At 43.4% G+C, this 21897-nt stretch overlaps 1 protein-coding gene across 1 annotated transcript in view; it reads right to left on the bottom strand.

The window, feature by feature from the left end:
• CRISPLD2 (cysteine rich secretory protein LCCL domain containing 2) overlaps window positions 1-21897 on the bottom strand; it is a 37625-nt gene that overhangs the window by 4797 nt on the left and 10931 nt on the right. The window contains exons 3-14 of the mRNA XM_006263385.4: window positions 19917-20035; window positions 17613-17745; window positions 17349-17464; window positions 15896-15996; window positions 13677-13829; window positions 12657-12717; window positions 11987-12053; window positions 10718-10848; window positions 10489-10532; window positions 8843-8915; window positions 7992-8067; window positions 1861-1994 (exon numbers count right to left, since the gene is read on the bottom strand). Coding sequence (XP_006263447.2) covers window positions 1861-1994; window positions 7992-8067; window positions 8843-8915; window positions 10489-10532; window positions 10718-10848; window positions 11987-12053; window positions 12657-12717; window positions 13677-13829; window positions 15896-15996; window positions 17349-17464; window positions 17613-17745; window positions 19917-20035 — 1208 coding nt within the window. The remainder of the gene's footprint in view (window positions 1-1860; window positions 1995-7991; window positions 8068-8842; window positions 8916-10488; window positions 10533-10717; window positions 10849-11986; window positions 12054-12656; window positions 12718-13676; window positions 13830-15895; window positions 15997-17348; window positions 17465-17612; window positions 17746-19916; window positions 20036-21897) is intronic.

Genomic DNA, 21897 nt, shown 5'->3' with positions numbered 1-21897 from the left:
TTGCTTGGATAAAAAAAGAATGGAAATAAAGCTTCACATATAACCTGAACTCAGGGTTCAAAGAGGCCTCCAAGAGCTTTGACTTGTTTATTTCCAATCCGCACTTCCTGATTCCAGCTGGGATTGGAAACGAAAGCCCAGAAGAAAGACAGAATTTATGCTTTGTTTTTGGGGTTTGTTTTTTTTTCCTTTTTTTCCCTGCAGTTTGGTTGCCAATCAGGAAGTACAGTTAATCTTATAAGAAACCCTGTTCTCTACATCTTTACAGGATATTTCGAGTTCCTTGGATAGGTTAGCTTTAATTAACAAAAGGATAAGACTTTCATAGTGTTCCCTGATAAGCTAATTAGTCCTCAACATTAGGTGTCCTTGTTAGTCAGCCTAAATTTTCCTTTCCAAATCATTGTGCTGTTTCCTGATGTGATAAAACTTCTCCAGGGCCCAGCCACCGCTGGGTTAGCACCTGATATTGCACCACAGTGCCCTTTTATCTAGGCCAACATTTGTCATACAGCTAGTAAAGTTATGCTATGAGTAAAATGGAGACATGAAATGAGCTTATTTTATCTGTGCATTAGGTAAAGCAAGTTAACTGTTGCCAAAAGAAACTCGGTGCTCCTTGAGACCCCGAGAGGTCTGGGACACTACTCCAAGCCCTTAAGCAAACAAACTCTGTTAAATTAAATAGACCTTTTTGTGTTCTCATAGCCCTAGAAACACTGACCCTGATAGAATTAGGCTGCTGCATAACATCTACCATTTCCTCCCATTGCTCCTTCTGGAACGCTTTGTTGCATGCTAAGACATGAATTTATTAGAGTAAAAATAGCATGGTTTTGGAATATTTCATAAGAAAAATTATGCAAGAGAGATGAAAGGAACTGGGATAATGTAGCATACAGTCTTTTTTTTTTTTTTTCTCATCTTTGATTCATCTCCCAAAATAACCCAGGCCAGTAGGGGCCAACATTTATCATTGCAAGATGTCTATTTCATGGCTGACATGAAATGACTCGAAGAATCAGTATTAAAGACCTAAATCTGAACAACTTCATCGTCTTCATCCCAGTTTGTGTTTGTTTAAAATACAATAGGCAAACCCCAAGTGAAAAGACGTGAATGAAATTATATTGGCCATGCCTACGTTGTTCCTGTTACCAGGATAGAGATGCCATCCAACTATGGTACTTGCACACATCCCTCTCCCGCCTCCATTATCGGCACTTCTAAATACTTCATAGTTTTTAAAGTCTTCCTCCCTACAACACACCTTTGAGGCCATTATCCCAATTCTACTGATAAGGAACTGAGGGACAGAGAGACTGATTGACCTGCCTGAGATCACGCAAGGTATGTGTGACCTTGGTCCTGCACCTTTCTTAAGCCTGCTGCCAAAACATAATCCCTGCTCGCTCACTCCAAACCCACCAATGCAGGGATGAGGATGCTCTGGTAGCCACTTGCAAGATGCCGAGAGATGGGTCTCAAGAGCTGCAATGTCAGACACTCCTCAAGTGTCCCCATCACTTTGGTCCCAGGTAAGGATCATGTGGAGTGGGAGGAAGCGGGTAGCGCTTATCTTTCGGCACTAGACTTGAGAGTGGCATGAAGCCGGCATGAATATACCCACAGATGTAGGGAACTGAGCATGGACCTCCCACAATTAGGGTGCCACTTGTGCATTTGGAAGCTGAGCACACCATATACCACTGCAAAAAAAACAAGTTAAAAAACCCCCTCCATGCTCTTTCAAAAATTAGTGACAGTATTTACTTGACTATTTTAATAGGCATCATCTGCATCACCTACTGACATTAGCATGAAACTGGTCATCAAAACTTCAAAGGAAAATGAGCCTACCTCTCAGACTTGATTCCATTCTTCAAAGAGCCATTGTAGTATTTCTTCTTATCCACAGGCATCACATCCACGTAACCACCCTCCCCGTTGGCAATGATCCCTGCGTGCACGGCAGTTTTGCAGATACTGGAATTCTGAAGGATAAGCAGCATTTGATTTACACTGGGCTCAGAGGCCTTTTTTATTTTTAATTGACAGCTACAAAAACAGGAAAGAAGGACTTTGATGAAACAAAAGTACAGGATCATGGTTTGTCTCAGGCTGAGCGGTGAGGGAGGATGCTCGGTTACTAAAGGACAGCATTCAGCAAGGCCAGCACAGAGAGGTGCAAGTCGCAGGGAAGATCCACCTGCTCTCGATGGAGGACAAGAAGCATTTCTGTTGCTTTCCTACACAGATCTATGATCAACAGTGGGTTCCTCGGGAGGTTATCCCAAGGCTGGTTGAATCAATGCTATTTCCAGTCACCACAGCCCTATTTTACATCCAATGCATCTTCTTTTAGAGTTGCGATAACCCATGTTGACCATACCAACCTTGGCCTTGTCCATATAAGAAGAGACGGCCACTTAGCATTGCTAGCAAGTAGGCCCTTAGCCAAGGTTTTGCAATATTTTGCTGGTATAAACAGCAAAGACTTTTCATGTATTTCAGCTAAGAGGGATAAATTATCATCATTTACTTGTGACGGCTGGCATCGCTTGTTCCAAAAAAGCTAAGATGAGCTTTACCCACCACAGTTCTGATTTCTGAAGGTGCTGATAACTTGGCCCCTTCCCTGACTGTACCAAGCACTGTAGATAAATGAGTACCTCTGAAACTCAGACTCGCTATACTTCCATTGCATTCAGTTTTTCCTTGGTTATTGTATTGTTATTTGGTCGTATGTGCAATGTCAGGCTTGCTGAAGGAACACAAGCTACTAGCAAATGATGACTCAGTTCCAGAAACATCCAGGAAATAGAGTAATAGCAGAGAACACTAAGGCTCAATATAAACTTGGATGTCAACTTTGCAGAGGATTTATAGGCAGCTAGTCTGAGCAACAACAAAAAAAATAAAATTCAGCTGTGCAACAGAGGATTGAAACAGGTGAAAATCCACATACTTCTTCACCCCTAAAAAAAAAAATCGAACTTTTACTGCAAGATCTCCAACGTCACTACAACTGCCAAAGCTGTACGTTCAAGTAGTATATAGAGGCTATCGATCATGCCAACTTTTTCCAAGGCCATAAAAGGCAGGTTTTTTCCTTGTCCCCTATATATTTGGATTGCCTATCTCTTGGCAGGCTTCATGGTTTTAATTGCCAATTTGGTTTTGCTTCTATATATGGTCAGGACAGCAAGGGAACACTCTGTTTAGAAGACATGCTTTGAATTTGCTCTAGTATGCAACAGGAAAGCTATAAATCTCAAATTGGCTCATAAAATTAGACTGATCTGAATCAACCGAGCAAGGCCTTTTTGTGATGCTCTCCACTGGGAAACATCCTTAACAGCTCTCTTTCCAATGCATTTCTGTTTTTCTGGGACTGGTTGTTCTGCTCTCTGCTCACCTCTGACTGTTGTCCCTACACCACACCTTTTCCTCTAGCACCCTATTGGGTTGCTGTCCTCTGCCAAGCCAAAGTGGTGTTTTATTTTAATGAGCTGTTTATAAAATGCTTTGAAGATGAGAAGCACTCAGAGGATGAGGGAGTCGTCTTTCAAAATGAAGGACGTTACTGCTTGAGAGATCTCGCAGAAGTTAACCTTGTCACCGGCTCTTTGTCTCTGCTGGGTCTTCCCCCCTGAACAAAATGCCAGGCTCTGGGAGCACCTCCCTTCCTGCAGAGCTGGGGTCTCTGGGGCTTCTCTTATCCTGTCTTCTTAGGAGTCTCCGTTTTGCCAAGAACTGTTAGCAAACTATTGTGACTCCCATCGACCTCACCCAGCATTTCACCGTTGAGTATGATGAGCCTAAAACGAACGCCGTCTCCCGCTGGAGGCCCGCCGACATGGTGCAGTTCCACTAGTGACAAAAATCAACTCTTCTCACATAAGCTTCCCCCTTCAGGAAGTCTCCCCCTGGTTGACACATGAGATTTCTAGAGAATACTCCTTTTATCACGCAAGAGAGAGCCATTCTCTCTTTCTCATCCCCTGAACACAAATAGGACAAAGGCTTCCCTTTCAAGAGAAAGCCCTACCATGATTGGAATAAGCAAGTTACTCTCATTTATTTAAACACCTGCAAATGTTCCAGCATTGCAAGCTTCGCACGACTTCTCACACCATTTTGAGAAGACCCCCGCCTTTTGCACAGTATACACAGACCCTCAGAAATACTCTTCTCAGCATCAGTAGCCATCAAGTTTACCATCAGTGCATACACAAATGTACACAGGGAAGCCGTCCAACCAGGATACACATTCCCTGGCATAAAGTACAAGGGATGCAAAGGCTTGGAAATAGACCCATGTTGAGCGATGCCTCTCTTACTGAAAAGACTCAATGCAAACTCTTCAAATTTCCAGGAAACGAATTATTAAAAATTAACGCAAAGGCCATCAACATGTATCTACTTCTGCTTTAGCACACCATCTATTTGAGGTATACAGCCACAGATTAACAGGCCCAAGAAACCATGTTATGTATGAAGAAGGTGCTGAACACATGTCGGTGGTCTATTTTTATGCATCACTGCTCATGTCCTGCCATTGCCAAGATCCCAGAACATCTTTTTCTAGTCTGCAAATAACTTTTTAGCAGAATAGCAGACCACCTGGATTTGATGACTCGGGTTTGCCTGCTATTTTCTTCCACAGTTTACCATGCACCTTTTTAAGGCTTGAGCAATTGCCTTCAGCAGTGCTTTTGTGGTCTTATTATTTTACCATTGATCATGAGTACCTTGGCTGTGTTGTCTCTTTGGTTCATTTCCCCAAACAAAACTGACCTCATTTCTTATAAACATACCTTTCCCAAGCCCTTGACATCAAGTGATCTAAAATAACATTTTTATTTCTATGAGAAGAAACAGAAACGCTGTTAAAGTTGCTAATTCCCATGACACAGAGTTTGTTGCTCCTGGGTCTTTATGAACAAGCCCAAACAGAACCAAGTTCAGTTGAACCTCTTTTGCTCATGTCACAGCTCTGTTCCTTTGAAAAATGGGCTTTCACAAGCATCCTGGGATTATGCAAATATGAAAGCTATCCAAGGTAGAAAAGAAGGTTGGAAGTTCGTGGAACAGGATCTGACACCTAACAGGGAGTGACTCGATGCCAAGGACAACTACAGGCTATTTCAGTGATTAATCCCATTGCTATCAAACCGTTTTGGAAGGTAGCTCTTTGAACGTGCTGCTAACATCATCTAAGAGCTTGCAGACGTTTAAGAAAAGATGCATGCTTTCCTGGAAGCAGCGGTGCGTTACTTTCACCTGGATCTGCAGCATTTGTATAGATCGGATGCTTCAGAGGGACTTTGTGGTGCTTTTAGCTAAAGCTGATTCAATCAGCTTTTAGACAAAAGCGCCAAAAAAGCCCCACTAAATCACTGGATTTATATAGACAACAGGAAGCCAGGCTCTTTTGGGCGTACGCGGGGCTTGGCCCAGGAATGCACCGAATTTTAAGTAAAGCACCAGGTCTTTTTTTTTTTTAACGTCTTCATATGTCTTGAGATCTCTAAAGCCAAGTACAATCTCACAGGGAAAATGTGGTTTGTCTTTTACTTGACCTCTTGACAAGAAGGCAGCCTGTGACGTATCTGCCCGAAAACCATAAAAGGTGCCCCCATAATGTGAATCCATAAGGCCCACCAGAAGATTAGCATTTATCTACTTCAGTTTACTGCACACACTGATTCTGGCTGCTGTTAACTCATTGTGTCCCTTCTTGTAGGGCATATGCCTGTGGGAAAAGAAGGTTGCCTAAATTCACACTGCACTGAATGTTTATTTTATAAGACTTGCGGGCTTTGGGATTACCATTAATGCAAAAAGTATTTCTACTTCAACACTCATTATTCTTGCAGTAGTCTCCCTTCCCCCACTGCCAACCCTTTCTTTGTCTTCTGCTTCTCTTCTCTTAGTCGTAACCACATCCCTATCTCTGATGACATTATCATGCCAACCTAAAGGAAGTCTAAAGCCTTGAGCCACTGCTGATTGGCTATCAGAACCCAATGCAAGGGGTTTCCAACTTGTTCTCAGCCATAGATAGCTACAACATACCTCTACCTCTATATATAATCCTGAGAGCAGACCTCCTATATATACATCCTATATCCATATATAGGATCTTGAGAGCATTATTACATCATGATAGCCAGGGTTCTCCAGGGAGTTGGGCTGATTCACTGAAGAACATTAATTCAACTGAGTCAGGATTGATCAAACCACATTGCACAAGACGATATGATGCTCCTGAACTAACCCCTCTGCTCGGGACTGTTGGCCTCCTCGAGTTGCCTTTTGATTATTCAAGTTATCCCAATGCAGTTCATGAGTGCTTCTGGTTCAGGATACCATCTCTTCGCTCACCCTGAAGTTCCTGCTGGTTATCATGCTTGGCATGCATCGTGTTGCTCCGAGAACACGACGCTATTCCCCGACCTGGAGTGGCTCTATTTCAGTGATGCATGAAAAGTTCCCCAGGTATATATCTTTAGAAAGTCTGGCAGAACTTTTGAGATGGAAGGAACTCCAGGAAGGTTATAGCCAATGAGTCCAATCACTCACCAGTTTTTAGTTTACTGTCTATTTAAATGGGCAATGAAAATATTGCCCTAATGTTTGAACAAAGTAAACTGAAAAGTGGTAAGCAATTTTAACTAGAGCTTGTTCATATCCATAAACAGCTGAACTAGCTCCTTCACAGCTCCCAGGACAGCCAATTCATCGGAAGAACTGAAGAATCTAGAACGATCTTACTTGACCAAGAGTCAATTTTAGACCAAGCCACAACTGACACAATGCAAGTTCCTGCCTGTAACCATAAAGGTAAAAGGGAAAACAGGTCTACTAGCCAACATCAAGACCACAACAGGCAATTCCCCACCAAAACGATTCTCTCCCAAACTCCAGAACAACTTAGCAATTCCCATTCGGCACCATCATCAACCTGGGTATAGTCCATATAGGTGGAACCTAGCTTGAAAAGACATTTTAAAACTCTCCCTCAAGAGGGAAAATATAAGAAGAGATGGTATACCCAGATGCTGATGGGTAAAAGCAATATCAGTGACATGATTTATTAGCCTTAGGAAGCATGTGATTGCTCTGATTGATCCCACTACACACAAAATGATTTTCTGAAAATGAACTAATGGGAAGGAAGGCTCTCGCTTTGAGTAAAATGTCTCTGGATGACCTTCAGCAAATTGCCAACAAACAGGTGAGGGCCAGTGTCTCTCTCAAGGTTTTGAAATCCTCTTTGACTATCTCCACTCTACAAAACTACACCACACCTATATTGCCAGCAGGCTTCAGATGCACAAAATCTTCAAGAAAAAGCAAAGTTGATCCCTTTGCTGTTCATCAATTTATTTTTTTATGCTATTTAACCTTTGTTCCTCCACATCAGCTGTACAGCTGTTCACAAAGCTAAAAAAACCCCAATGAACATCTGCTATTTTCACTAACACTGTACTGTCTCCCAGCTGTTTCAAAAATAATATTCTACTTGCAAAAGAAAGGGGGGCAAGTAGGATCTATTTTTGCCAAGTATGGTGAGTAGCAATATAGGCCACAATAAAACCTTAGCTTTTCATCTGTCGACCTCAGATGGACAGGTATTATCACTATTTTACAAACCAGCACCCAAAAGCACAGAGTAGTTGAGTTACACACCAAAGGTCGCAGAGCAAGGTAGTGTCAGAAATGCAAATGATATCCAAGCCTCTCGTCTTCCAGCTCGTGGTCCTCTGCCCTACACAACATGGCCACCACTTAAGTACAATGCAATGTTTAATGAATGGGGCCACCTAATGCAAGGGCTGCTGTAAAACAGCACATATCTGGCAGAGCATTTAAAGGGATATAATTCCTAGTTCAAGGAATACAAATCTCAATGACACGTGACCAAGCTCTTTCAACATAGACATATTTTTATGAAGTGATATGAAGGCAAAGGGAATACTCACATCTGCATAAATATTCGTGCCATACACTGGTGCCCAGTACGAAGGCTCGTCTTTACAGTAGGCTGGACAGTACACCCTAGGAGACAACGCATTTGCATTTATTCTCTACATCGAGAAGCAAGAGCATGCAATCTGCATTCCTGGAAAACTTCTGGTGCTCACATCTGGTTTGCAGGTGGCAACAGCTGTGGCTAATATTTCCCCCCCCTAATACTGAAGTGCAGATGAGACCAATAAAACAGGAGTTGGGCCTTTGGAGCTGCATTTTCCAAGCAGAGCTTCTCTATTCATGCATAATGTTGCCCACACACTTGTTTGCACAGAATTATATTTCCCCAACATGACTTATGTAGGCAAAAGAAGGAGCTGAGAGGTCTGAGCATACCAAGCCCATTAGCAGGCTAGGATCCAGATTTGGGTGTGTGAGAACTTGAGAATTTGGATGAGAGAGAGTGCCCCAAAACTGCACATGGCAGAGAGCACGCGCAAAGCTGCACATCAACGCATATCAATTGATCTAAGGGGATTTCTTCAGTCTGACCCTTTGATACCATGGAGAATTCAGTAATAAGCCTATAAAAATACATTATAACACTAATCTGCACCTCTGAAGTGTGACTATGCTCAGGTGAAAACCCTGGCTGTTGAGGGAAAATGCTTTATTCATGTCACATATTGCCTATAGATATGAAATGAAACTTCCTTATCAAACCTCCACTCCGGTTCATCTCCCACGATGTGCATCTTCACTTCCAAATCCTCCAGCTCGCTATCTGCAGTCTCTCTGCAGCTCATTTGCCCCTTTACCAATACAAGTTTAGGTTCAAAGTCTGCTTAAAGATGCATCTTACCTAGGGCAGTGAGCCGCTGGCTTTTTGAACTGACACAGTTCAGCTACTGTGGTATAACAATCCAGCGTCTGCACTGTGGAGAGAAATATGGAGAGACAAATTACAACCTGGAGCCTCCAGCAGCAAAGAAAAGCCAAGGTCACATATTGCATTGGATAGGACTCACGTCCAACTAATGGTATATACGCGGCCAGAAGAATAACTGCATTTTGCTCGCTACGCACAGTTTGCGTTAAAGAGAAACATGTATTAGGCTTTCTGGCAATGATCCATTACATCGCTAGAAAACTGTTGTTAAAGGGGTAGAAAACAATATCTAAGGATGGAGCGGCGTTTCTTTGTTGCAGACATTTCAAGTGGCAGATTAAATTCAGGTGTTAGATTAAATTCTAAGCCTGCAGTGCATAACACCACGGTATTTCTCAACCCTGCATTTGCAAAGGCTGAAGGCTTCATCTGAGCCACACAAGATAAAAAGTCAAAACAGACTGTATTTAGTCAGAGGCGTTATTCAAACCGACTGAAAAATGTGGAAAAATAGTTGAACTATTGAGGGAGAGTTAAAAATGTTGGTTCTCATTTTTCCCTGTCCAGCTCAAGTCATAAAAAATCCATATTTATGTAAAAGCTTTGGAGCCAACTGTGAGGAATTGATTTCAGTTTGGAATAAACTGCAAAAATACAGTCAGAACCAAACAAAGAGAATATTAAAAGTTTCATGTTTTGTTGCATGCCATTAATTGTCTGTACAGTCGAACTACAGAAAGGGTGGGAAGTCCCTTCTTTGGGTCATTAAATATTAGACCACAAGACCCTGGAAAAACACACTGTAGAAATCATTCCAGTAAGAGCACAAAGCAGAAATTTTCCTGACGTGTGTGGGCACTTGCCTTCAACTAAAGGTGCCCAAACCCACAGACTTTTGCTTGTGCCACTTCAGTCTTATCCATACAGATTGTAAACCAGCTATGGTTAATCCAGGTCATGACCACTGTCACATGCTGGTAAAGATGGGAAATAGCAATGTCTGGTTTAAGTGAGAAAGAGTTGTTGATCGGAAAGCCATCAGTAGATTCAAATGCTCCAGCCCATCTTGGTTTATACTGCATTTTAGTTGGAGGCAACATGAACACCTTGCTGTCATAAAGCCATCAGGAAGAATGAGCAAGGGATCATCATAAACCTCCAAAATAAATGAGTGGCCCCACCTTGAGAAAGAGCCCCTTACTGCCCTTTCAACATTATCCAGAGCCTCAAAGTCTTCCCAGGAATACAATATCAGGATGGTTATCTAACTTCCCTCCATCATCCTGATATTGCCAGCTTGGGAGGCCAAAGCGCTTTCTATGCCATGATCTGTCTAGACACAAGATTCAGGAAATTGGACAGCATCATAATTGGCCTCTTCTCATTTTCTCAAGGAGTCTTTCCCAACAGGAGAAAAGACTTAATGACATTTGCTGTTGCTAAGTGATAGTTTCTTCCCCAAGGCCTGGACCAGAGTTTGGCAAAAAAATAATTTGACATGGCTACTGAAGCTAAAAAAGAAAACGGCACGGCATGATCGTGTCAAAGCTTCATGTAAAACTTCAGTACCATTGCTGTCTTCTCAATTTTATCATGATGTAAATGGCATTTAAACTCACCTGTTACTTGGGAGACCATGAATGCATTTGAAGGTTTATTTTTACTGTAAAACACAAAAATGAAATATATATTTAATATACCTTTTAAAATATAGAGGCACGGCAAAACATTTAAAATCAATTATCTATTTTTTTGTGTGTGCATATAAACAGCAGAGAAAATACAACATCAATTTATAGCAAAGGCAAATCTATGTGCATCAGGGTATATTTTCTCAAGGGAGAATACCTTAATGTTTCAACACCATGTCTTGTGGACTTCACAAAAGACAGTGTTCTCCCTTTCCTAGTGATGTCAACCAGGCCTCCTCTGTTATCAATAACACCAAAATGAAGAGCAGCACGGCAAATACTGGAAGACTAGAAAGACCATAAAAAACAGCATTTTAAAATTAATAGACCCTGAAATAAATGGCAGTAAAGTAACATTAAAACACACATGTAATAGAAATATGTAAATGTCAAGTGGCCTGGACCTTTACTGACCAAATTTCACATAGGCTCAGATTGCATAATTAATATTGCTAGAGCGTACATGCCTATTCTTTTTTTTTTTTAATTTTAAGCCCTATCCATTCTAAGGGTGAACATCCTATCTATATATCAACATCCTATAAATTGGTCCTTTAAGTCTATAAAAACATTTTATTTATATATATATAGTGTGTGTGTGTATGTATATGTATGTATACATAGATATAGATACATATATATATATATATATAGATACACATACATACATACACACACACACACATACACACACACACACACATATATACACACACACACACACACATACACACACATACATATATACACACACATACACACACGCACACACACACACATACACACACGCACACACACACATACACACATATATACACACACACACACACACGCACATATACACACACACACACACACATATATACACACACACACACACACATATATACACACACACACACACACACACACACACATATATATCGATATACACCATTAAGATATAAGTCTTAAGGAGAGCTGGGAGAAAACAGTTACTTTTTTCCAATGGAAAATTTTGAGCTTTCACCCCTAAAAAATTCCAAATCTATTTTTTTTTAAATGCTTGGTAAGGGAAAGGGTTACATCTTACTTGATGCATCACCCTAAGTCATCTTGTGCACTGGAGGACAGATCCTAAAAGATGCTTTGCTCCCCTGCCCTCAACTTCCAATGTATTTGCTGGACATTGAACGGACTTATTTTGCAAGATCAGCCCTTGAATGAACTCTACCTTTTAGGCCTGGTTTTATTATTTTGACAGGGTAACACAGGTAACCTGCGTTACACAACTTCACAAGATCATGCCGGACCAACACAGGAGGGAAGAAAAGTTGGGTTGCAGTTGGATTGCCGGCACTTACAGTTTCTTGCATTTCCCCTACCACCCCGTAAAGATTTCCCCTATGAGCCCATAAACAACCATGCGGCTGAACAAAGTACTTACACTCTCGTACTGGAACGTCCCAAAGACTTTGGCTTTGCTGTTCATGCAGCCAGCAGGACACAGATACCTGGGAACGACAGAGATCTCTCTCAATGATAGTGAGGGAACAACGAGGAAAAGAAAGAGCCTTTTGCTACATTTCATAATCACTCCATTCGCTTCATTAAACTACTCCATTGAAAACCAGTATTGCAAAATAGTGACATTTAAAAGACGCTTTTCCCCATGAGACCAATATTTAGATTCTGTGGGTTTGGTCTTTTTCCAAGCGATAAACTGTACTGTACTCGCCTGAAACCTTAACCGGAGTTCTTGACCATCGGGGTGGGTACAAGCCATGAATTAATGGGTTGAGTGGGCAGGAGTATAGTATAACACATGAGGAGAGAACTAAATAGCTGTGCCAAGGTTTACTGAGCGGCGCTGGCCATCTGGGGGCTGTGGGTTATCATGCCCATTCATCACTTTGAGCATGAAATAAACTAAGTCACTTTACTGCTAAACTTGGCTGGATAATTTGTATTTAAGGGGAATGAAAGACTTGTTCATAGGGATTTACATAGCAATTGGATGCTAGTCACAAAAAATAGAACATAGCCCAACCCATGTTTGCAAATCCCAGCCAGCTTTCGGGACACTGTTTCACTGACCGCTGTCAATAAAAAGCTACCTGTTGCACGTTGACCCTTTGCAGCTGTCCCTCATTTTGGTGTCGCACTTAATGACTTGAGCTAGAAAGCAAAGCAAAATGAGAGATGTAAGAGAAGGGGATTCAAGGGAGAAACCTTCACCCAAATCACAAGCAGCGTTCACTCGGGTGTGTTATATGTACAGCAACTTGTAGCACTGCGCGAGTGAATGCTGCTCACCGCAATAGGACATTTCCAGCTGAGAGCAATAACCCTGAAGCACTGCTACATCAGCCCTGCAGCTACAAAAGGCATTTACTGACATGTTAACTATTCCTTTCATCAAAAAAGTGTCTTTTGTCAGTATGAACATGAAGCCAACTTGACAGTAGAGGATTTCAATGACCAGACCGAGGGTTCCCACCATCCCAGTTAATTAGAGGCTCTCAACATCCCATCGGATAGACTTGAGAAGGGTGCGCTTGTTCACCCCAGCACAGAAGCAATAAATCACTTCAAATTACAGTGATTAGAAACCCTTTAAAGTAGATACGATCGACTGCACGACTCTTTCCGAAGACCTGCACCAGGACAGCCACCCCCTTCCTTCCCTCCACCCCTCTCTTTAGGCGATGACCAAAATTTAAAAAGACTTTGAGATGGAGAGCACGGAGTGCAGAACAGTTAAAGGAGGCAATAGCAGGTAAAAGTCAAATGCTTGCTGATGTATCCAATGAGCACGGCCAAGGTTTTCTAAAGGGATGAGAGATTTTGCCTGCCTGAGTTCTTGGGTATCCAACTTGAGAGGCGCTGAGGGGCACTGCCGGAAAAATGAGGTCTAATCAGATGCTCAAAAAGCACTAATCTTTTCTGAAATTTTTGATTCCATCTCTTCTAAGCCAATTTTATCATTAACAGCACATCTTTGCACCAATCCCTCCCCTCACCCCCCAAAATCCACTCTCTTCTTCTTGAACCGACTCCCCACACAGGTTCCCGCACCCTTCCTCTGGAGGTGCCGAAAAGCTCATCGGTTTTAGACGACAAAGCAGCTCTCTTACTCATGTAGTGGTCTGCAGGGGTTGTTTTCTTGGGCTTGGTTGCTCTGGGTTTGTTCACCGGCTCATGCGCCCACACATATTTTTCCTCTGCATTTGGCGGAGTCTCCACTTCGTTAGTCTCATCCGTCTCAGGTTTTTGGGCATAATGGTTATCTTATTAGAGAGGGGAAGAAAAAAAGATCACTTTGGCATTAACAGTCGAGTTCAATGAGCTACAGGAGCACCAAGATTTTTTGAGGGAGATGGTTCGATTTAAACAAAGACCCATTTCTAAATAGTTGGCAATCCAACGACACGCAGTTATAGGCAGAAAGGGCTACTCCCAGAGAAGGCATAACACCCGGGAGGGAGACCTGGCTTCCTCCTAGTCGCTCGTTTTGCACCCAGAGCAGCGATCTAGGGATTTAACCACACAGGTTTGATGTGATCGGTCACTATGCGGTGGAAAACAGATGAGCACGAGCTGATGCTCCCACTATTATTTATCCCCCTGTTTAGCAATGCTGATTCTGCTCCACCGAGGAAGAGCCGACTCCTCTCAGACCACAAGCAGACATTGCATTTATCCCAAAAGAAACCATTTCATCTCAGGACACGGTGCAATCATTCAGGCATCCGTGTCCATTGTCCCAGGATAAATCCTAAAAATTTTCATGAGATAAGAAGGACTAACAGTTTATCCTGGGATATCACAACATATTGCTGAATGGTTTGGTTGGGACTGCCTCACTGAATCGATGGCCGGATAGCTGCTCACTAAACCCCGATAAGAAGGATGATGTGTGTACATGCCAATGCTGGGATATTTCCATTCCAGGACAAACACCGGCACAACTTGTCCCGGGACAAATGCAACATCTGCTCCTAACCTCAGGCAGACAAATTCCCTGGAAACCTGCCAAAGACTTCTACACTGAGGTTAGCTTCCTCAAAATAATGTCACCGTAGCGTCACTATCTGCTCTAAAAATAAAGATTTCATTTCATTGATGTTCATCCTTGTTAGGCCAAGCGACCCAGCATGCATTGCATAGATCTTTCTCTTCGTTGGCAGAATTAATGTTCTTAAATGCGCGGACACCTGGCCTAGGAAAAGTGGTACCTGGAAGTGGTACTTTAGTGATAAGACTCAGCCCCTCCTCTCTCATCTCCAGCAAAGATACCCCCTCACGATCTCTCTCTGTCCTCTGGCTGCACACCCGATGTGTTCAATGTATTCTGTTGTGTCCAGACAACAGACCAGCACTCTTTCAGCTTCCTTATGACTCAGATTATTAACATTAAAGAAGAAAAGTGATTTTGGCCCAAGATCCTTCTCTGCTTTGAACACGTCTCCGGGGGGTTTGCCGACACCTCTGAGCAAAGCCTTACTTCCTCGGAGAGAAAATGGCTTGTACGGGCGAAATAAAAGGATTCTATCGACGCAGTCGCAGCAGGACTTCAGTGGTCAGTGAAGTGAGCGACTGCCTCGAGGGGTTCAGGGTTACCATTTCCCACTCATTATATACAGCAGCATTTAGTCCGAAAGATCCCCAGATTGTCCCAAACCCTTCGTTATGTCGCTTAATATGCAGCTTAAACTAGCTGCCTATAAATCCTCTAGGTAGGAATTACTCGAGTCCTTTATAGCTGGGGAAACTGAGGCCCAGAAGCATATCCAAGGACACATAAGGAACTCGCCATACGCCGCCCACCCACAGTGGCTTTTGCAAACAGGCCCTCCTCAAACAAACCAGATGAGGATGGGCTTGCTCGTCCCCACAGCAGCCACAAACCAAAACCCCACAGACCAGTCGTGCGCCAATGCTGTCCTGCTCTTTGGCCCATGAGAACTGGTGGAAATCCAGAGGAACGCCTTTAAAGCAGTCGAGTTCAGCTGGATTACACCACTGAAAAGAAGCAGAATTTGCTGTCTAGATTTTGGGTGTTTCACCGGGTTCCAGCTCCAGACGCATTCATTCAGGGGCTGTTTCACCCTATTCCTCCTCTTTGAATGTCCAGGCTGGCTAAGTGAAAACTTAAAACCCCTTATACGTACACCCTAAGTTTTGTACCTGTAAACTTAAGACAAAACTTAATACGTCCATCTGCTCTCAGTCGAAAGTTTCTAGGCAAAACTTTTTCCTACCTTCCCATACCATGCAGAGCGGAGCTGGGCAAGACCCTTCACATCCCCCCCACAATGCACTAAGCAGGGATCAACACCGCCTGGTCACGTACCTTTGTAACAGAGATTGTCCTTGCAGCTGCCCCCGTAGCTGGGTGGGCATTCAGAGCAGGGCCTGCCATTTTTATACGGGGCTTCTCCAATCCAGTTCCCCCTGCAAGCATACAAGACATGTGTTTCTGCATGGTCTCCATGCTAAATGTGCATGCACACACACACACAGTCAGGCTGTGTGCCTGCATCCTACGCCTCTAAGGCCTCCAGGCACTAAGGGATCTTGGAAAATGAATGTCTCCTCTGTGCCTCCATGCTGATAGATTGCTGTAAATACTGGGAAAGGCTGCCAGACTCTGCTCCGTCCACGAACTTGCAGTCTGCAGTTCTCTAGCGATAAACTCAGCAAACTAAATAAATGAAGAGCAGCACAGGCATCTGGCTTTTATTTGACAATTGCCTAGTCAGTGACTAGGATTTGCCTTTGGCTTCTTTGTGTGTGTTCTTCAACGCCATTAGAGCCACAAGCCCTACCACCGTTTCTTTGCTCTCGAAACCAGTCAGGCAGCTACACACGCCAGCCTGGAAAGCAACACTTTTCCATTTAAAAGCTGTTCCATCTTTCCACCTGGAGCTGGTCCCAAGCAGGAAAAAACCCACACAGAGCTCACCCTGATGGATCCGAAAGACGAGTCACAGCGAGTGCTTCAGGCAACAGGCTGATGCCAAGTGTCTGGACCAGGACACTGCATTTTCTAATTGCTCAGGGAAAACGCCCCAATTTTACCGGGGCAATCTTCTCCCCAGTTACTGTGCAAAGCCCAAGGCAGCTGCCAAGCACAAAACCTGGGAGACTCATGCTTTATATAAATTGGTTTCTCAAAGGGCTGCTACTGCAGATGGGTTTCCCTACCTAAGCTCACACACATATAAAATACTACTTTTAAACTGAAATGCTATGGAAGTGCCATGTTCAAACACTATGACTTGATTCTCTTAAGAAATTGTTGGCTTTGCAGAAACCAAATCCCTCTTTTGACCTTCTGATATTGCATATATGAAAGCCCTGGATTTCAAGGAGGCTGAGCTGTGATCCTCATGCCTGAGGCTACTGCCCCTAGCATTGTCATACATAGAAAGCTAGGTAAAGGCCAACATAGACTGAAGGCAGAAAGAGGATACAATCCTGCAAGGGAACCAGCGTCATCCAACCCCACCGAATTTCACAGGAAGAGCCTTATTAGACATATTAACAGGACACAGGAGTGGCTAAATTGTGAATGCAGGAGTTACCCAACTTTCAAAGGTCCCTGGGGCAGAGACTATGATTTCTTCTATATTTGTCCAGCTCCAAGTTCAATGAGACCATGGGCTTGGTTGGTCTCCATATGCTACTGCCCTTTAAGTATTTAAAAAGCAGCAGCTAGGTCTCAGTGAGCTCTTTGCATCAAACCCTGCACTAGTTAAGCAACTTGCCAGCACGGCGGTGGCAACGTATCTTAGCTGCCGTACTTAGGAGAGTAGTTGCAGACCAGGTAAACGGCATTTTCCCAGATGTCACCCCACACGTTCATCTTCTTGCAGATGTTGACAGCACAGCCCATCTTGGTGGTGGTGGCCCAGACGATCTGAAAGTGCAACACAAGCATATGGAAAACGTTTTTAAAAAACAAACCATTTATTCACTTTCTTCCAGGGATGCTTTTGTAACGTCCAGTGTCTCCCAGGGGATGAGATCAAGCAGTAAGAGCAGACTTAGGCCTCTGTGCTCCTTACCTGGGTATAGTGAGTGCACATAGCTCCTGAGCATCTCTCTGGACACCAGGGATTACATTCATGTGGATACGGGTAAGTATAATCCTTAACTTCATCATACCAAGACTGGACATGGAAGGCTGGGGTGCGATACCTAAAAGACCAAAGAGACGTTGTGACCTAGATCACTAACTTCCTACTGTAAGTTTTCAACCCAGATCAATGAACCAGGGTCATTTTTATAACCGAAATAACGTTCTCAGAAAGTCACTATAAGAAGCTTGTGAAGCGCTAAGGCCATTTTGCAGCGCAACGTGGTACCCGCTCACTAAGTCCTTGTGACTTTTACAAATGGGAAATAACAGAAAAACCCAACATCATGTTTTCATCACTGAAAAAAAAGTCTCACGGGGAAGCGTTAGGGACAATTTCTTCTCTAAAACCCATGACCCAAGCTGACTTAGGGTATTATTTATAGATTTAACTTTCTCTTGCGATGCCGTTAACCTGAAATGTCCTCTTGGCTTTTCCACTCAATTACAAAAGACTTCTAGTTTGGCGGAAGGCTGTGTTTTCAGAGTAAACATCGGTCAGGGGCTGCCAAGCATATTAAACTGGAAGCCATCATGTACCTATTTTACCTCTTGGCAATCTGCTAAATCTGGAAGCACACTAGAGTCCACAGCTGCAAGACTGCAGGGCTTTGAAACTGGAGCTTGCTGCTTCACTTCTATGACACGCTAACAGCACGCACCCAGGGCATTAGCATGCACTCGTTAGTTATACGTCCAAGCTTATTACACAGCAACTCCCTCGCGCAGACAGTCCAGGACACATTTACAATACGGTTCACACTTGCAAGTGAAGCAGTAAATGCTATCTGCCGCACATTTGCTGTGATCTGCGTTTCTGGCAGGACTATGACTATTTAGAGACACGCATGCACACAGCATATGTTATATGCTGGAGGCAAATTTCTATCAGCCAAAGTTATGTCAGCCACGATGACTAACCTCACGTGGGATATCAAGCGAGAATATAATGATCGTAAGCTTTGAATGATGATCTCAATGGGTTTTAAACGGCCATTCAGCAATGATGGCTCTTAGTCAACAGCAGCGTGAATTAGGCGCTATTCGCCTCATTTTACAGATAAGTAAACTGAGGCACAGTTCCAATCCTGCATAGACTGAAGCAATATGAGTATTTTTCATTAATCCCAGTGGAAGCAAGATTGGCAACTACAGCAAGAGAATGATCTTAATCTCCTGAATTCCTACATGAACCAAAAGGCCACATTTGTTGCTCTCTTGCTTCACGTAGTCAAAAAGTATTGAGCCCCATTCTGATATCACACTACTTTTACGGTAGAGGAGTTTCTCCGCAAAGCTACCCAGTATTGACAGTGGGTCTGCCCCCAGTCAAGCCCCGAAAGATGGGAAAAGAGTTGCTTAAAACCATGCACTTCATTTTTGTTTGGACCTTGCTTTGTAAGCATGAAGAAGATGTTCACAGGAGAATTTTCTCCCCCTGCATTAAAAATGTCCAGATTTAGCTATTGTCTAGATCTCACATCGCCTTAGCATCCAAGTGCTTTGCCAACAGCAATTGGGACAAGGATGACAAAGAAAAATCTTGCCATGTGCTGCATACTTTCAGCTGAAAGCACCACGGGGTTCTTCTCATCGGAAGTTGGCAAAGGAAAACCATTTGGGTTTAATTTAAGCATCATTTCTACCTGGTTGACAACTCTCCGTTAACACTCTTCCCAGGAGCGTAAGACAAACTTTGCTAACCCAGATTCGTGCCATCATCACAGAACGAACACAAAGAGAAATCAGGAAGCAAGGCCGGCAGTGAAAGGCAACGTGGTGTGAGTCGTTTGAAGGAGTTGTCATAGCGAGTGCTGGACCTAGTGGCAGTGGCCAAAAATGGATCTTGAGAAACTTCAGCCCTGTGCTGATTCAAGGGACGTGGGAATCAGGACCCTGGATTTTGTTGCCAACTCTGTCAGCGCGACACCGGACAGGCCGCTTGACCTCTCCGTTTCTCTGGGATAATACTGCCACGCAGACATGTAGTGAGACCTAGCTTGCATATTTCTAAAGCATCTTGGGAAGAGCTAGCTGAAAGGCATGGCAGATGTCATTCCCACGCCTGCCCCAGAAAAGCAACAAGAAAACAGCAACGGCTCCTCCCAGGCTTTGCTCCCACTAGTCAAGATCTCATTAAATATCAACGAGGCAAATCTCGGAAAGGTCCGAGCACCGGAGGGAGACCTACAAGGCCACCGCTAGCATTCGTCTCCAGCTTTCCAGCTCTTACCTGCCCCAATGAACTGCCAAGTTCTGACCAATGGATGGGAGGAGGTTGGCAGGTCCATGGTCCCAGATGCATTCATGAGCCCAAGCCTCAGCAGATCTCTCCAGCTCATCATCCCATGTCTAGGGAAGAGAAGAAGGGAGGAAGAAGCAGTCAATTTGCCAATCCTTTCAGGCCTCTCCCAACTTACCTTGCAAGCTCCCTAAGACCAGGAATCAATCGAAAGAACCAAAGCAGCTCTGACAATGAAGTCAAGCCCCCAGCCTATTATTGCCTTGTGCAGTGTGCTGCAGTGCTCTACTCTAGCAGTAAATTTCCCATAATGCCCTCCCACCCCACTGCATAAAATGGAAACCATGCATGAGTCACAGCACAAAATAGGCCTGGTTTTCAGGGTTGGCCACTGTAGTGGGGAGATGCTGCATCACTTCTAGGCCTGAGTTGCTAACATGGCCCTGAGTGTTATGACATGAAATAGTATGCACATTGTTCAAGCACCGACAGCCCTGCTGTTTCATAAACATCCTGGGGGGATGTTTTTACTGGGATTTTCTGCATCTGTCTATAAATAAAGTGAATCATACCGTCCAAGACCTACTAGTTCCTATCCAGTCCATCTGGAGCCAATGTGAGATTGCTCCCTATTGGAAATTCACACTGCCTAGGCTCTGAAAGACAAACATTTTCCCCTAAAATTGCTAACTAACCTACCAGCAGAGCTTTCCAACATCTTCCCCAGAAGACAAGCAGTCTCTTCAACTATCTAGTTGAAGACAGGCAGCCTTCTTCAACCAACAAGTTCCACTGGACAATGACAAAGATGACATAAAAACCATGACCTTTATCTTCCCTGCCCCTTCGACAGCTTCCCACTGCCGTGCTCGGAGCAAGGGCTGCATCTACAGCTCCACAGGCAGACGTCCCAAGTCTCCTAATTTAGTGCAGACACCTTATGAGCAACAAACAAGTAAATGGAAGTTGACATGAACACACGCGCTACATCCTCCGCTGACGCCTATGGATGAAGCCAATGAACACAGACCAAAGCCACTCAGTGAATGAATGGAAAGAGCTTTTTTTTTTTTTTTTTTTTGCTTTTTTTTGGTCTTTAATTGGGAAAGCGGCTGGTTTCTGCAGGCATCAGATTACAAAGCCATGCCGTTTAAATTAGAGCTGTTGTTTGCTTCTTGCCTCTCGCGCCGACTTTTATGTGGTCAGGGGACTGGAAACACTTCAGATGCAATAAATATATGGACAAAATAGATTTCAGGCTCTCTTCGTGGCTTTCTCCTGAACTCTTATAATGCCAATAGTCGATGTAATCTCTCAGCACAGTATTAAAATGGGAACTATATTAAGCATCTACATTCCTCTTATTTCAATTCACTCCTTGGCCATCTCGCAGAGTCTGCGTTAAGCAATTTGGAAGACGTTAATTGGCTCTAATCAGCATCATGAGTTTTCCTGTTTTGTTCTTTTATTTTCCCCCCACATTCAGATGTTCAAAACACTGTAGCAGCAGATAGGGTCATGACATAAGCACATATCTTGTGTCAGCATACTAGTCATCCGTGTGATGATACTCTATAGTAGACAGTATAGAAGGTGGTGGTAATCAGTGTGATAAAGGGATTTAACACCATCTCTTTTGTGTTACTTCTTTTAACACCATCTCTTTTGTGTTACTTCTTAGTATTTGAGGTCATTTTTGAAGGCAGTGCAGGGCACGCAAAACATAAATGTAATTTACCTACCTCGTATTGCAATTTAGAGGTGCAAATGCAATAGGAACATGAATAATTAGGCATAGATGTATTAACTTGCTTAAAGCTAGCCCTACAGCTAGAAAGCTGTTTAGATCACACAAGTAATAACACTTCTGTTATTCCCACGCTACCCCACTTCTTGCATACACTATGACACAGATTCACAGAAGTTTAGGGCTGGAAGGGACCTCGTGAAAGCACTGGGGTCCAGCCCCCTT

The sequence above is a fragment of the Alligator mississippiensis genome, chromosome 10, assembly GCF_030867095.1.
Source record: "Alligator mississippiensis isolate rAllMis1 chromosome 10, rAllMis1, whole genome shotgun sequence".
Classification (NCBI taxonomy): Eukaryota; Metazoa; Chordata; order Crocodylia; family Alligatoridae; genus Alligator; species Alligator mississippiensis.
The sequence above is the reverse complement of the archived record's forward strand: the minus strand, read 5'-3'. Positions and strand labels throughout refer to the sequence as shown.